Source organism: Parasteatoda tepidariorum, chromosome 6 (assembly GCF_982258835.1).
Source record: "Parasteatoda tepidariorum strain Cologne lab strain chromosome 6, Ptep-v5.0, whole genome shotgun sequence".
Taxonomy (NCBI): Eukaryota; Metazoa; Arthropoda; class Arachnida; order Araneae; family Theridiidae; genus Parasteatoda; species Parasteatoda tepidariorum.
The window spans coordinates 93,955,016-93,971,886 of NC_141760.1; the positions used below are offsets into that span (position 1 = coordinate 93,955,016).

The 16,871-nt window shown below is 26.4% G+C and overlaps 2 protein-coding genes across 5 annotated transcripts in view; one reads left to right on the forward strand and one right to left on the reverse strand.

Annotated features, from left to right (window-relative positions):
* LOC107457364 (uncharacterized) overlaps positions 1–16,871 on the forward strand; it is an 84,096-nt gene that overhangs the window by 25,035 nt on the left and 42,190 nt on the right. For 2 of the 4 annotated variants that reach the window (XR_015434791.1, XR_015434790.1), the window contains exon 2: positions 3,060–4,873. Coding sequence is in view for 2 of the 4 variants with exons in the window: in XM_016075512.5 (XP_015930998.2) it covers positions 3,060–4,493 (1,434 nt within the window). In the remaining 2 variants the exon portion in view is untranslated. Of the gene's footprint in view, positions 1–3,059; positions 4,910–16,871 lie in introns of those variants that run through there. The other 2 variants (XM_016075514.5, XM_016075512.5) reach the window with 1 other exon arrangement.
* The window catches only part of colt (carnitine/acylcarnitine carrier protein colt, mitochondrial), a 31,637-nt gene that overhangs the window by 10,779 nt on the left and 3,987 nt on the right, over positions 1–16,871 (reverse strand). Inside the window, exons 2-5 of the mRNA XM_016075517.4 lie at positions 16,188–16,280; positions 15,846–15,973; positions 12,563–12,653; positions 10,577–10,703 (exon numbers count right to left, since the gene is read on the reverse strand). Coding sequence (XP_015931003.2) covers positions 10,577–10,703; positions 12,563–12,653; positions 15,846–15,973; positions 16,188–16,280 — 439 coding nt within the window. The remainder of the gene's footprint in view (positions 1–10,576; positions 10,704–12,562; positions 12,654–15,845; positions 15,974–16,187; positions 16,281–16,871) is intronic.

Here is a 16,871-nt window from a genome sequence, read left to right on the forward strand (position 1 = left end):
ATCTTAATTGGTAATTTAATTTGTCACAATTGTTAGGGAATTCAAATATTTTCATTTCTATTTTAAATGTGTTTTTGAAGTGAATTTGGTTACTATTACTTTTCAATTTTTGTTTGATCATTTTCCTATCTTTATGTTGTTTGTCTATGGAAATGTCTGAGCTAGAACTGAGCTATGAACTATTTACCAACGTTGAACTAAAGCATTAATGTCTGGTTGCACTTCAATTTAAATTCTAACAACAAGTATTTTATTCATTTTTCCAAACTATTTGTAATAGTTTTAACATTTCTTGATCTAATTTTTGCCACACCGTAATAGCATTCATATATCTAAATTAAATTTCAATAATTACTGCAGTTGCATTACGAAAAGAAAAAAAATTTAAATGGCATTTTCATCTTAACCCTAAACACTGTAAAACAAAAATATAATTTCTACTAACCAAAAAATCATAGAAGCTGTAACACATAAAACAATAAATTTGAAAATAATTTCTCAAAACAATTCTTATGACAATCAATTCAATGAAAATAAAAATTTCAAGAAAAAAATTTTCAACAGTAAATACTATCAATATATAAAAAGTAGTTTCACTTTGAAACATCAAATATGGGAAAAAATTAAAATCATAATCATTTAAGAAATTGCTTTATGAGAAATGTAAAAAACTTTAACTCAAAGGATACCTGAAAAAGTTCGAATTAGTCCGAGATATTTTGAAAACCACAACAGAGATGGGAATGCGTTGAAATTCCGTAAACACAATTCCAAAACCAAAGACGTGAGCTGCTAGGGAAAAAATTTGTTTCTTCGTTAAGATGAATCGTAAATTAACACCAATAGTGACGGAGAAATTGAAGCTTATTTTTCTTTTGAATGTCGAATATTTAAGTAGACCATCGTGGGTGTGAGAACAATTATTCATCGAAGATAAGATCCAGCTCAGCACTTAAGAGTGGCAAAATCAACGCTTTTTCAAAGGAATAGGGTTTCAATAAAAACATTTTAATTATCAGGAGTTCGATGCAGTTTTTCTTTTTAGTCCAAGGAAGGAAATTGAAGCTCAGCTTTCCAGTAGTCTCAGGAACGTAGACAAAATATGCAGCATAGACATGGAAAACGGATGATCGTTTAGTTCCACTGTGCGTAGGTATAATTTATAATAAACTAAACGTTTGATGATTGAAGAGATTATTATTTTTTTTTTTTTGATGAAGATACAGGATGAATTAATTATTGCCATATATATATATATATATATATATATACACACAAATTTAGTATTCAAACAATTTCTAGTTTATTATTTACAATTTCTCGTGCATTGTTTTTCTATAATTTAATATAACTTCATTTGACTGTAAGAAAGTAATTTTTTAAAAGAATATTTAATTTTTCAATATTGTCAATTTAATAAATTTTGATAGTTTAAATAATAACGAATAGATTAAGCTTGATAAAATATGCAATAATAAGCTTTGAAATATATTAATAAAAAAAATAAAAGATAAAATCATTTCTACATAATTTTTTTGCAATAAAAAATCCTATTTGATAAGTTTTTATTTGTTAAACCTATTCATTTGAAAATATATGAGATAAATATAATACTTCATTCATTGAAAATATGGAAAAATCTCAATGTTAATAATTTAGAAAAGAAAATTAATCGAGTAATAAATTCAAATTAAATATTATATTATAGAATATAAAATTACAATATAGAGATTACTTAAAGCCAGTGATAATACTTTACTGCTTTAGCAAAAAATGTTTGGTTTAGGTTTCTTAAAGTATGCTTATGTTTAGACCAATATTTATACTAGTAATTATACAGCTATTAATTATACATTTAGATGCCCGGTGGGTGAGTGGTAGCGCTTCGCGCCTTTGTGCCACAGGTCCTGGGTTCGATCCTCGGGACGGGTAAGGTTAACTCAGCCTTTCATCCCTTCAGTGGGTCGATAAATGAGAACCAAGCATGCTTGGGAGCTAAACACTGTGGGTTCCGCGTTTGACTGACCACCTAAACGGAACATCTGCTCCTGCACCCCAGAGCCCAAGGTCAAGAAAACTGAGATGGGCACAGTAGGCCTTGGCCCTCTATAGGCTGTCGTGTCGCTGAGTTTAGTTTAATTATACATTTAACGTTCAGTACACAAGAAGTTTAAATTATTAGCATATACAAATAATAAAAACATTTTAAAAAATTCTTGTTCGACAAAGAATCTTACACATGAAATCAAATACATATTCATTTTTTCATATAATCTTCACATACATTATTCCTACTATGATAAATCAGTTAGTGAGCAAGATAACCTAAAGGTTATTAAACATTGTAACTGAAGCAATTGATTAATATGATAAAGTGGTGGATTTTCTTTAGATTGTAAATTTTTCAGAGAGGTCCTCTCGTTGTTTACAGTTTATTTTTACTGCAAACTTTTGCTTTTACTCGATTTCTGGCACTTTAAAAACTTATAACCATAATACCTATATTAGGTACCTATTACCATGATACCAGTAATGCTTATCACCTTAGTTAATTGCCACAGACCTTAATATTTTTTTTAACGCCAGGCACTGAACCTATTGTTCTTTGCCATGGAAGGTGTCAGAAGTGTTGCTCATTTTGCATTACTTGGTGGGCGCCTTGTGACCAAAGTCACGGAGGCGATAAACACTACCCGTGCCACACTGCCACAGATACCCCATTCATAGGGTGGGCCACATTCAAAATCAACAGAGAACAAATCAGAGAGAGAAACATCCATGCCCTGAGCAGGATTCAAACCCGCAGCCATTGCCTTCACAGTCAGGTATACTAACCGCTCGGCCACCAGACCTTAATATTAAATTGAGGTTTTTTTTATGATCCCCTGAAGCAGAAATGTATCTGTTTTTCCCCCTACCCAGTCTCACATGCCTTAAAAATAACAACAAAAAGTTATACGTGTAAATCTACTTATGAACTAAATGTACTTATTGAATGTAGTTATTGAACTAAATGCTCAATAAGCATGCATTAAAAATTGTTTCTTTTTAAAATTTAGATTTCAAGTGAGTCGTTCTGGAACAACACCTGTCCAACAGAATGCCAATGCAGCACTGTAACAGCTTCTGAAACACTCATATCTCGGTGGAAACCAGAAAACAGTACAGTAAGAACAGTCTTATGTGTTCTGAAAAATGAGAGCCTCAAGTCTATCTTTGACTTGCCCGCAGAAATCGAATCCATTACCATCTTGCAAGGGGATGGTGATACATCAATGACACTCACTCAGAATGAGTTTAAAGGATTTACTGGTGTTAAAAACATAGATTTGCAGGGATCGCTGGATGGTGCAAAAACTTCGATCAGCAACGACGTATTTCATGGGCTGGATGAATTGAAATACTTGTCAGTGCAAAAAGTGGACATCAGCAATGCCCAGAAAGCATTTGCAAAATTATCATCTCTTGAGGTCCTTTATGTTATCCATTGTGATATAGGCTACCTAAAATGGGAAATGCTGGATGGATTAAAAAGCCTTAAAGAGCTTTACTTGCTTCAAAGTGGCATTAAGGAATTGTATGGGTTTGCATTTTATGGCACACCTGAACTGAGAAGGTTATTCCTCTCACACAATGATCTGTTTTCAGTTGAAGCAGATGCCTTTGTTGGTTTGCTAAAGCTAGAATACCTAGACTTGAGCAACAATTATATTGACCATCTCTCTGGAGTAACATTTCCTCCTCTACCTCATCTTCAGTGGCTAGAGTTGAAGCATAATCCTATAAAGGTAATTTTCCCTCATTGTTTCCAGTTTTTAAATGGGACGCAGCATCTGACTCTAGGTCATAAACAGCAACCAGTACATCTCATGAAATTCAGCTTCCGTGGCCTGTATTCTCTGTTGTACCTTCACATTCCAAACATCGACAATGATGCCCTGTTTGAACACATGTTTTATGACTTGAAGTCCTTGATACATCTCAATTTGCACGGACGTATCAAATTCATAAATAATAGAGCTTTCAATGGCGCCCACAAGGTGCTGAAAAAGCTGGTGTTGCGAGACTGTCAAATAGAGAGAGTATATCAAGAATCATTCCATGGACTTGAAAACCTTCATATTCTAGACTTGTCAAACAACCTACTGCAGAGCCTTCCAGATGGACTATTTTCCTCCTTGAAGTCTATTCACTATGTGTTAATAAACAACAACAAATTGAAGCAAGTTCCTGATGGACTATTTCAAACTGTTTCAACTTTAAAAGGACTAGGTTTGCACAATAATCCATGGAACTGTTCATGTCAGATGCAATCATGGAAAGAAAGTCTGATAATAACTAAAGAAATCTTATCAGACAAAGTGTGTGATGGAGATGATTGTTCAGAAAAAGTTGATGATGATTTGACACCACGATGTGAAAAACCTGATTTTTACAAGCATGAAAGCGTGTTTCATTTTATTAATATGCAGTCATGTGATAAAATGATTTGAAAATACTGTAACAGGACTTACTGAAATAATTTTCAAATCAATTCTCAGGTTTCATACAACAAAATGAGCAATGTATGAAATGAGTAGCAAAATGGAAGATATTTCCTGAATTGTTCAATTGGAAGAAAAAAAAATTTTTTTACAAATTATTTTTCATGCAATGAGTTTATTTGAAATGTAAGACTAAAAAGAGAATTTATAATGATTCACATGGAAAAACAAAACAACAAATTGTTTTTCAGCTATAGTATTCTTAATCTGACTAAACAATTGTTTTTCTTGTGTAATTATATACAAGCAAATGAAAACATATTTTTAATGCAATAACTTAAGTAAAAATGATAGTAATGTAAGAATTAAAAATAAAAATAAAAGATTATGCTTCAATTTTTTTAGATAAAATTTCTTATATTGTTTAATGTTGTTGTTGCTTCCCTTTCTATTTATCAAATAAAAACTTTAGCTAACACCTACATTTTTTTTCTTCAAAAAATTAAAGCTCAATATTAAAAACAATAGAATGATATTGGTCTCAGTAACTAAAATTTGGAAGTACTAAAGTTTGGCCTTGTAAAGTTGTTTGGAAAATAACTTTAAGCTATTAATCACATTTTTGAAAATAACGAAAAAAATTATCACTGTATGCTTGGAAATGTAATGTAAATTTTTTAAAACATATCATTACTCAAAATAATAATTTGAGGTGTGAAAATCTTAATAAATTAATTCTTATGGATACTTTATGAAAATAATAAATATTAATATTAATAATGATTAATTAACTTTTAAGAAAAAATAAAATTACAATTATTAAACATGAAAATTTACTCCAGAAAATAAAAATATCCGACATTCTATAACACCTTTACAATTTTTGTGTATCTACAATATTTTTAGTAATAAAAGATATTTCTTTGTAAACAATTTATAACTTTTGTTTGAAGGAAAATTTTCTTACTGTTTTTCAACGGAAAGTTTTTATTTTAGTTGATAATTAATGTATCCAAAAACCTGAAAATATTATACAAATAAGGAAATAACACTACACATTCCTTATTTCATTCAATTAGCATATTTTTTAATAATAGTAATTTTTGCACACTTTTTACAGGGGCTGTTAAATTTTATCAATGCTGGAAATTTCTGGGAAAACGGGCGTTAAAAAAATATTTTATCAGAAAAAAGCAAATTTATGTTATTAAATTTAAACAAAATATATTCTAAGAAATTGAATTTGTCTTAGACCTATTCTCTTGAAAGATAAATAATGATTCACACTGATATTTTTACGAATTATTGCCTACCACTATTATTTAAATACTTAGAAGTAAAAAATTATGAACAATATACTTCTGCAATTAACATAATATTTGAGAAGCTATATCAATTTTATTTTAAAAATTATTTAAATTTTTCTCTAAAATCTTTAATGTATTTATTTAAATAAAAGGGATTAATTAATTGTAATCCAACTTTATGGGTAATATAGTAAAGATTCGCATTTTTGAATTCGAAATACAAAGAAGTCTTGTATCAAAGAATACAAAGATACATAAATGGTTGCACAGAAATTACTAATTTTAGTTGCAACTTTCATCAAAAATCAAATGGACAAACATCTGAAATATTTGAGAAAGGTTAAAAATGGATAAGATTATAGGGGGAGCATCATTTCATTATATAGAAAACATTTTGAATGTTTATTCATATTCCGTTTGGAAATTTTCTCATAGAGGAAAAAAATAATGAATGGGATACTTCATTGTTGGGATCTCTCTCTATATTTATGTGTATATATATATATATAGTAGGGAACCGATTATCCGGAACGATCGGGACCATCGCTATTCCGGATAACTGATTTTTCCGGTTTTCTGAATCGCTACAAAAAGCCTTTTTTTTATTGTTAAACCCAACTAAAAAAATAAATTTTTTTTGGAAATAATCTTAAAAAGAAGAAAAAATGATGAAGTAATACACTAATGATTATTTCCAAAATGATGGTAAGGTGAACATCTTTCAAAAAGAAAGAAAAATCCTAAAATCTTATGAGGGAAAAAAAAAACAAATTTTTTATTAAATGGCGCGAAAATTTATCAAATTTCATTCTGGTTTTTTGGTTTTCTGATTTCCGTATAGCGGGTTCTGTACTGTGTATATATATATATATATATATATATAAGGATGTAAAATCTAAAAAAAAAATAGTCAAGACAAAAAAAATATTATATTAACAATAAAAAAGCTTTAAAATCATGAGGTAAAAATATCAAGCCAAAACGGTAACAAAATATTTATAAAAAGATTATATTTTAATCACAGTCAACAATAAAATTTAAAAGTATCCTCAATTGCAATAACAGAGATATAGACTTAGAAATGTAAAAAACACAACATAGATATGAACTTAAATACTTTCTCAAAAAGTGTTAAGAAAAATCGAAATATTTTTCCTTTTGCTGTTTTTGATTATTTTTGTTTTAATTACTTTTATCACAGATATAAATTTTATTACGCAATAACTACATATATTTTTTCATATAAAAAGAATGCAAAATATTAAAAAGCATACATCAATTTTAAAATTTATATGAAGTGATATAAAAATCACTAGAATAAAGTTAAAATAAATAATTTTAAGTACAGTAGAGAACCGATTATCCGGAACGATCAGGACCATTGCGATTCCGGATAACTGATTTTTCCGGTTTTCTGAATTGCTACAAAATGCCGTTTTTTTAATGTTTATAAAACGAAACTAAAAAATTATTTTGAAATAGTTTTAGAAATAATAAAAATTGATAAATAATAATAGACTTAAGTTTAAATAAGGAAAGAAATTATGAAATAAAAATTATATACAGGCTTATATATGTTATTATTAACATTAATAACATATATAAGCTATTTCTGCTTATGTGAGATTCGTCTACAAACGGCTTTTGATCCATCCTCTAAATCAGTTCTTTCGTCAACTCGATAGGCCGTACGCTCTAAATAACAAAATAGGCTCAAAATCTTTAAAGAAAAAAAAATTTTTTTTAATGGAAGAAAATTCATTTCCGGTTCCAAATTTCATTCCGGTTATCTGGTTTCCCGGTTTTCTGATTTCCGGATAAGAGGTTCTGCACTGTAGTAATTCTTTTATGTTATCTCATTAACCTTCAATCTCAAAATAGTTTTATGATGTTTGAATAAACAAAATTACCTATACAATTTGATTTATGTGTAAAAATATTTTTAAAATTTTAAAATATTCAAAAAAAATTTTTTTTTACATTTCACAATACTGTAAGATAACATTGTTTTAAAATATTACCTTTTAAATTATTTTCCGACATATACCTGTTCTATAATGACTCATAAATAACAAGCTCTAAATGTATTTTCAAATTTTCTTATGGTTTAATCTAAATAAAATACATTTAACATAAATGTTATAAATTTTGAAATTTAATAACTATTTTTCTTATATTTAAACAATATGTCAAATATCTGTTACAGATTTCTGTAAATAAATTAACCTGAAAAAAAAATTCCATTTTAATTAAAACAAAATTGAATAGTTAAAAAAAAGAGAAAATAATATTGTTGACAATTTAAATCAATTACTTATTATTATTTCCTATTGAAATTAATAACTTCAATTTTAGTATACAAATTGAAAAACAGTTGCAGATCTATCTAACACAATTCTATAAACCACACTAGTTTTGTGGGTGTAAGCAATGAAATTTACAATAATGAATATTCCATAACTAAGTAAGAACTATTAACTTTTTACATTATATGTTTAATTATTTACTAAAAGGTTAAAATTTCATAAGCTAAGAGAACCAAAATTCATTACTTTCCTTGCTACTAGCTTCAATGCTGCAGAAAATGTTCATTTTTTTTCTTCACATAAATAATAAATAAAGTGGATATTTTGCAATTGAAATCAAAATTCAACTTAAAGCATTCTATGACTGATCTCCCTTAGACTAAAATTGCTACAAGGCAAGTAGGCAAGTTTGTATTAGTAGGCAAGTTTGAAGATAAGTAAAATAAACTATATTATATTACAACATTCCACATATTATATTCCACATACTATATTATATAAACTATATTATAATACATATTCCACATATTATACATATTATACAACATTCCACAAACTGCAAAGCTTTAGGTTTCGAGGTTTGTATTAGATCTTCTACTGTAGTTTATTTAAATTAAAATCAGTTAATTAAAGAAAAACATTTACTTTTGGCAAAAAAAAGAGGATAAGAATAAAATTGAAATAAGGAAATGCTTTGAAATATAATTTAAGAACTGTCATTGTCATACATAATTTACATACATTGTCAATATAATATATTATTATAAATAGCATAATGTAATAACATAATATATTATTATGAATAATATATTTTAGACTAACTATATCAGCTTCATAAAATTCAAACCTATTTTCTAGACTTGACTCTGGATCTAATATTTTTAACATTGCTAAATGACAAAATACAATAATAATTAGAGATGCAATGTTTAAATTTTAAAACTATTCATAAAACTTGAGCACTTTCGTGACTTTAGACCCATACAAGAGACATTATTTTGGAACAGTCTTCCATGACCTTAATATATTCCGAAACATTATAAACTCTAAAAATAATCATCCAAAATTTGAAACATTTTATAACAGCAATAGCAATATTTAAAGCAAAATATAATTATAATAAATTAGATAGAAGACTTTAGAAATTATTAAATATCATGAAACGTTTAAAATTTTATTACAAGGCACATTTTGGTATTGATAAAAATGAACTTAACTTAGTCTCTCAAACTTTTAACATTTGTGATTCAATGTTACCCACCTTGCCTCATGATAGTCACAGTTGATTAAACAAATCACTAAATTTATTATTTAAATTTCTAAGGATTCTCCTTTTTATATATAGAAAAATTCACTAGTTAAAATAAAAAGGTCGTACAAGAAACAGCATATACACTGTCAATGAAAAGTCTCCGAATAAAAAAAGGTCATAATAAAAATATTATGTTTTAAGACAAAGTGTATTCTAAATATTCACTCGTAAATAATAAATACTAGACTAATATTTAGCAAAACAATATACAATAACTATTACATAACTAACTAGCAAAACAATATACAATAACTATTAAATAAGTAAACCATATAACAACTTTTTGCTCAAAGGGCAAAAAATCTGTTATATGGTTTACTTATGTAATCTGCTGCCACTTATGTAACCCAGAAACCACATAAAATAAGAACTTGGGGAGTTGTGTATCATCCTTTAAAGGGTACGCAAGATAAATCACATTAAATGTGCTGTAACATCAAAAGAAAAAAATTTTAAAACATTTTTTTTAAAATTGTCATCAGTTGATTCAGTAATAATGAAAAAAAATATTATACTAAATTTTGGGCTTTATACTGGAATGAATATTTCAGATTGAATGCTATAATGTGTATTAAAATAATACTGAATCTAGGGAATTGAAAATGGGATATTATGTATCAGTCGTTATAATGAAAGGGTTGCTGTAAAGAAGGTCGCATTTAAGAGTGCAGTCTATAGGATTGATTTATTTATGATTTGATTATCAATGATTTGATTTATTAAAAATAAATCTAATCAGAAATATCAAACATTAAACATCAAATTTTTTTTAATGATGAATTACAACATTTTAACATTATTCAGAACCACAATACCGAATTTGAAATTTAAAGAGTAAGGTAAATAATAAAATCATGTCAGCCTAATTAATGGAAATAAATGAAATCAAAGATAATTTCAAAAGAATTTTATTAATGTTTAAAAACATAAAATATAAGATAAGCTTATAATTTTTACTCTATGAATTTGTAACCTCAAACAAAAACCAGCACAGTATCACTATTTCAATGAATAATAAAATAATAGAATTTATATATATATATATATATATATATATATATATATATATATATATATATATATATATATATATATATATATATATATATATATATATATATATATTCTTCACCATCCCTATACAGCATACATAACTCGTTTAATTACCTCTTAAGAAAGTAGCAGCAGTTCCTTTGTAAATACTCCTAATACCTCCCTCTTTATAAAGCTTTTTGATGCAATCCACAGGTCCATTGTACCTAACTCCCGAAGTTGAAGTGGAAGCTTGTTGAACCTGGCAACAAAAAAATTTAGTTTTTGTTTCAATTTCAGCATTTTATTATGTGAAAAGTAAAAAAAAAGGTATATATTAAATAAAATAAAAAATATTATAAATACATAAAAAATAACCTAAACAGTCCACACAAAAAATGTTAGTAATGATATGTAATCATCATAGAAAATTAAGGAGAAAAAATTCATGCAAGTATTTTATTAAAATTTAGATTCTGGGAGGCCATATGTACACTCTGACAAAGATTGACTAATATTTCCTAATTTTAAATATGCAGAGAAAGTAAGGTTCTGTTTGTGGGGTAAAATAGTATAGAAAACATAAATAACATTTATACTATATAAATTTAAATAAATTATGAAGCTTCCTTACAGTAAAAGAAAGTTTAGTGAGTAAAGACACTTTAAAAAAACTAATGCTGATAAAAAAAAAATTTTAATCAGCATCAATCGCTTAGATTAAACATTAAACTGATGGTAAATATTTGTATGAAAACTTTAAAATAAATGTTTACTTTACAAATACTCAATTTTTCACTGCTTGATGAAAATTAAATACCCTATTTTTATCCTTAGATAATTATAAGTATATTGGATTGTACATTAACATAAAAGAACTGCATAGTGTACGAGAATCGTTGGATCACACAAACTAAAAAGACAATACTTTCTCCTCAAGTTAATGACAATGTTATGAAAAAAAAAGCCTCAAAAAATCAATAGTGTGTTTGAGGGATGCTGAAACTGCAGTTCCTGTAGAAAAGGAACTATTTAAAAAGAAAATTTAAATTGATAAACTTGATTCACCTACTAATTCTTAGTAATATGAATTTAAGCAATAAGTAGAGCAAGCCAAGAAATGCTAGGAAAAAAATCAGGAAAATTTTCGGTGAATAATTATAATATACACCAGTGGTTTCCAACTGGCGGCCCGGGGCCTAATCCGGTCTGCGATATCTTTTTTTGTGGCCCGCGAACTAAAATATATTAGTTGTTATTTTTTTCGGACAATTTTCGTAAAAATTCTATATGGGTTTAAAATACTTTTCTCGTTAATAGAAACCTAATTTCTTCGTTTATGTGAAATTTAACATACCAACGGTGCAAAGAAATTTATTTTTCAGGTTTTTCATCCAAGAAAATATTTCAAATACAAAAATAATCGTGTATGTTGCTCTTTTTTATTTCATTTTTCTTTTTGTATTTTGTGAATATAATTTATCATGTGTGTATCAGAAATTTTATCGAAGAAATTCTCCGATTTAACGTTTTGAAACCACTAATTTTGGACGAAAATATTTACACACACATTTGTAAATTTTAAATTTAAAATGTAAATATCTATTCTCTGGTGGTTGCAGCAGACAAACCTAAATTTTGTCATTGAACATTTTGTGTGCTACTATGTAAGTTTTAATACCAACCTTTTTAAAGTTTTATATCTAAACAATTAGATATCTGTTGCACATTAATTGTTTAATACATGGGTGCACATTAAAGTTCTTGTAGTCCGAATTTTTTAATATGCAATTAAATATTTTTAAAAATCTACTTCTTATTTTAATTTGTAATTCAATACTTTTGTTTTGTGCATCTTGTTAAAACTCTGACAGTAATATTTGATGTTCCTTCTAACATAAAAGAGTCCTACAAAAAATTTTGATAAAGTTGCGGCCCGCCGTTTGATTTGTGTTTTTAATTGTGGCCCCCAGCCTCATGTAAGTTGGAAACCCCTGATATACACTATGAAAAAAAAATTCTGAAACTATTTCACATTGTAAAAAAGTAAATCAAAAAAAAAGTTAGTAAATTAAACTATTGCACTTTATAAAAATGATTCATGAGTTAACTGCTACAAACCTGCAAAAGGCATTTGATACGTTCCCCTGGAGTCATAATGGCAGTTGTAAATACCCCAGAGAGCATACCAGCATTAAAGAGCTGCAGTAACCTAATTATAAAACACACAATTTTTAAAAACACTTAAGCACAATTTAAACAAAGCTATACTTAATTCAGATCACTTAACTGTTGTTGGTATTATATATTATTTTCATTGTTTAAAAGACAATTTTTATTCAAGGTAAATAACAACTTAATTTTTAGGAAACATCTGATTGTAAACACAGCAGTACATTTTAAAAGTATTGCAAATGCACAATTACAACTCAGTATATTAAAAAAATACTGAGTTGTAGTTGTGTAATTGAGATATGCATATTAAAAAAAATTACAAAATATTATCGACTTGACACTTTTAAAAGATTTTACCAATTAAGAAACATAATAATGATTTTATCCTGATTAGGTTGGAATCAAACTTTATTTGTTGATATAGTTTTCCCCACTTTAATAATTAATTATTAGGTAATCTTGAGATTATAAAACCTGTATTTACCCAAAGAAAGCAAATTTCTTTAGAGGCATTACAAAACATAGAGTGCACAAACCAGAAGGCTGTTTAAAAAATATCTTGCTCTATCCTGTTCAAAAAGTTAATTTAAGTAAAATAATTTTGAGCGAAAAAGGAACCCTCTAGAACAAATTAGTATTCAATTCTAAAGTCCTTTAATTTTTATAGCACACAATTTTTTTTACATAATTTATAATGCATATTTTTTGTGCATATTTCAGAATATAGAAAATAACAAATATTAAAACAGATTTAAGCCAACAAATTCTTTAACAAAAAATTAATTTAAATGTTTTTTTATTACACTTAAAGTATTTTTTGAATAACATTTAAGGTAATTGTCCTAATGTTAAAGTATAAAAACTCTCAACATTTACACTATGTTGACAGTTTTTATACTTTAACATTAGGACAATTACCTTAAATGTTATTCAAAAATTATTTAAACTTAAAATAAGAAGGATGACAAGCAGGGTTTGCCAAGTGGGCCCACTTTGAAAAAAAAAACACAGGTTTTATTGGGTGGGCCCACCTTGAAAAGACCCTCTTGGAACAATAAGTGGGTTTTTTAAAAAAAAAAATTTATTAAATCTTATTGTTGCACATTTAATTTTATATAATTTACTGTACAGCCTGAATTTGTCAAATAGAGTTTCAGAATTTATATGATTAAGTGTTTAATATTTGTAAAGTAAAAGAAACTCGAATGCATAATTTTATAGTAGGTACTATTGAAACTTTAAGTAGGTTTTTTCAAAAGTAATATTTAAATTAAATTAAATCAAATAGAAATTTAAATAATATAGCCTGAAAAGATCAATTTTTTAAATATAGTTGCATGCTTATTATATTAATAAACAGGTTATTATTATTAATTCATATGACTAAAAAAACTGAAAAGACTAAAAAAATGACTAAAAAAACTGAAAACTTTTTTTTTACTAAGTGATACATCAACAAACTTAAACAGTTTTATTTTCTGGCTTTAAAATAATAAGCTAAAACTTTTTGTAAGAGAACTTTTTAAAATTATTTATCTAAAAATGAAGTAATTTTCTTAGGGTTAATTATTTTTAAAAAATGGAGAAGTAACTCATACTCTTTATAATTAAATGTAATTTTAATTTCACTTTCTATTAATCTTATTATAAAAACATGGAAGATCATTAAATACTTATTTCAATTTTTTATTAAAGTCAAAAGTCAGATGAAATTTAAGTTTTTACTGATTATAATTTTATATTGGGAAATATATATATATGTTTAATAAATATAGTAAATAAATGTGTGTGAAAACAAAAAGATTAATAAACTTGTTCCATTTATATTACTGCATTTATATTTTTAATGCTTGGGTTAAAAATTGTGAAACGTTATGTACTTAACAATAAAGAAGATTCAAATATGTATTAGTGATAATGCGTTATTAAAACTTAATATAAAATATGTATAACAAAATTAAAATAACTTTTTGGATTTATTTCTATTTTTAAGCTTATACAACACTTTTTAATAAATAAAAATATTTACACAGTAAAACTTACAAGTTTATGAGCACTAAATGAAAAAACCCAATTTTCCCTGGGTTTTTTCAATAAAACCCAGGTGGGTTTTATTGAATTATTTTTTCAAACCCTCATGACAAGGTATAATTTTAAGATGAAAAAGGAAAAACAATAACTATTCTTCAAAGGAGAAAGCAACCAAACAATTTATAATTGTAAGCTTCTAAAATATTTCAAAAGAAAAAACCATAATAAAATTAAAATTGACACAATTAAGTATATAATACTTTTTAATCAAACATAATCTATCATTATATATTTGACAGTGAAAGCCTTATTTAAATACAGATCTAACTCCATCTTTCCTCATTTTTAGACACTGAGCTTCAAATTCTGATGAGCACATTGTTTTTCCTATTTTGTCTGATTTGTGGTGCACACTGTTTGATAACATAAATAAATTACAATAAGTTAGAAATATCTTGAATGTACATGAAAAGTGAGGTGGTATAAATAAGTGCAAATTGGAATCTCTTCAATGAAATCTCTTTCACTTTTTACTATTATATAAAAAGTCATTGCTTTGCCAATTTCATTTTGCCATCATGCTTTTTTAAAATAACTTTGTAATAACTTTTTATTTCTTCAAATAATAGAAAATGATACTTGTATGATAAACTAATTTTTAACATAATATCGATTAAGGATAAAGAACATTAAAAAAATATGTATTTGTTCTTGTCAGTTAATAAATACTTTGTAGTTTTATTAAAAACATATATTTCCTATTCTTTTAATTGAGACAAATTTTAAACTATCACTCGAATCCTTTAGTAAAATTCACAAACTTGCTCATAGATATTTATAAGTAGATTTACAAAAATAACAAACTGAAAAAATTGCTCTAAATCAAATACAAACACTAAAACTCTTCTAAATTGTTAAAATGTTAACGTAATTCTAAGTTTCCTGTAATTTTATAGCTTAAGTAATTTTCTCCCATAAACTTCAAACAATAGATAAATTAAAATAAAATTCTTACATATAAAATATATTTTATGCTCTGAAGAAAAGAAATTCATTATTATCATATTAAAAAATGATAAAAAAAAAATTATAAGAAGAATTTTTGTACAAAAAATATATGCATAAAAAAATCATAAAATCTATCATTAAAAATTTTTAAAAGGAAACACAGAACATGATTAAAATGTAATAAATATACGTTAATTCTTCTTCTGGATGCTTTTGTTGGAGTCTTTTTCCAACACCGAATCCAAAAAAGCAAACTGCAAACATTGGAGTAACGCCAGTTATTGGAGCTGCCATTCCTTTGTAAAGTCCAAGAATACCCTATTCACAATAAAAAAAAACATTTATATGAGATAACAATAAAATAGATTAGTAGTAACGAATCAACTAATAAATTTTAAACATTTTTACTACATTAGCTTACAGTAAATCAAAACAGTAAAAAAAAAAAAATTTTACAAAGATTTACCTGCCAAGCAAAAGCAAGATAATTATTTGTAACAATTTTCTGAGATAAATATTAAAAAAATAATACCTCTTTCACAATAGTCTTCTTAGCACAATCAAATGTACCAGAATACATTGGAAGTTGACCAGCAGTGGGTTTTGGCATTGTTTGCAAACGAACCTAAAGTCAAAAATTAAAGAAGAAAATTGTAAATAATGAGAATTATTAATATAAGAAAAAAGACGAGTATGTAGAAGATTAATAAATCGACATTTGTAACACATCGGTTTTAAAAAAACGGTAATTATCTACACTATGTTTTCGCAATAGTATACAGGATGTCCCAAAATTATTTGGAAAAATTTTAAGGGGAGGTACGTGACATCACAAGGATTCAGATTTGCATAGCAGCAACTTTGAGATGAAAGCTTGGGATACTCTGTATATTCATACAGATACTCAATAGTCATATATTGATACATATTTTATATTGATTCATAAATTTATAATATATTTAATATTAATCTTGATGAAAATGAAAAAAAAAAGAATAATTGTCAGAAAAAAAATCTGACATAACTGTAAGCTACAAATAATAGCAAAAACTGCATTAATATACACAGGGTATCTTTTTGTTCTATAATGATGAAATTTCTAATTTTTTGAGTTACATTTTTTTCTCATAAAATTTTATAAGACCATTCAAGAAATAGAATTATACTATTGAACTTATTCAGAATAGGGATATATTAATTGAATCGTTTGTTAACT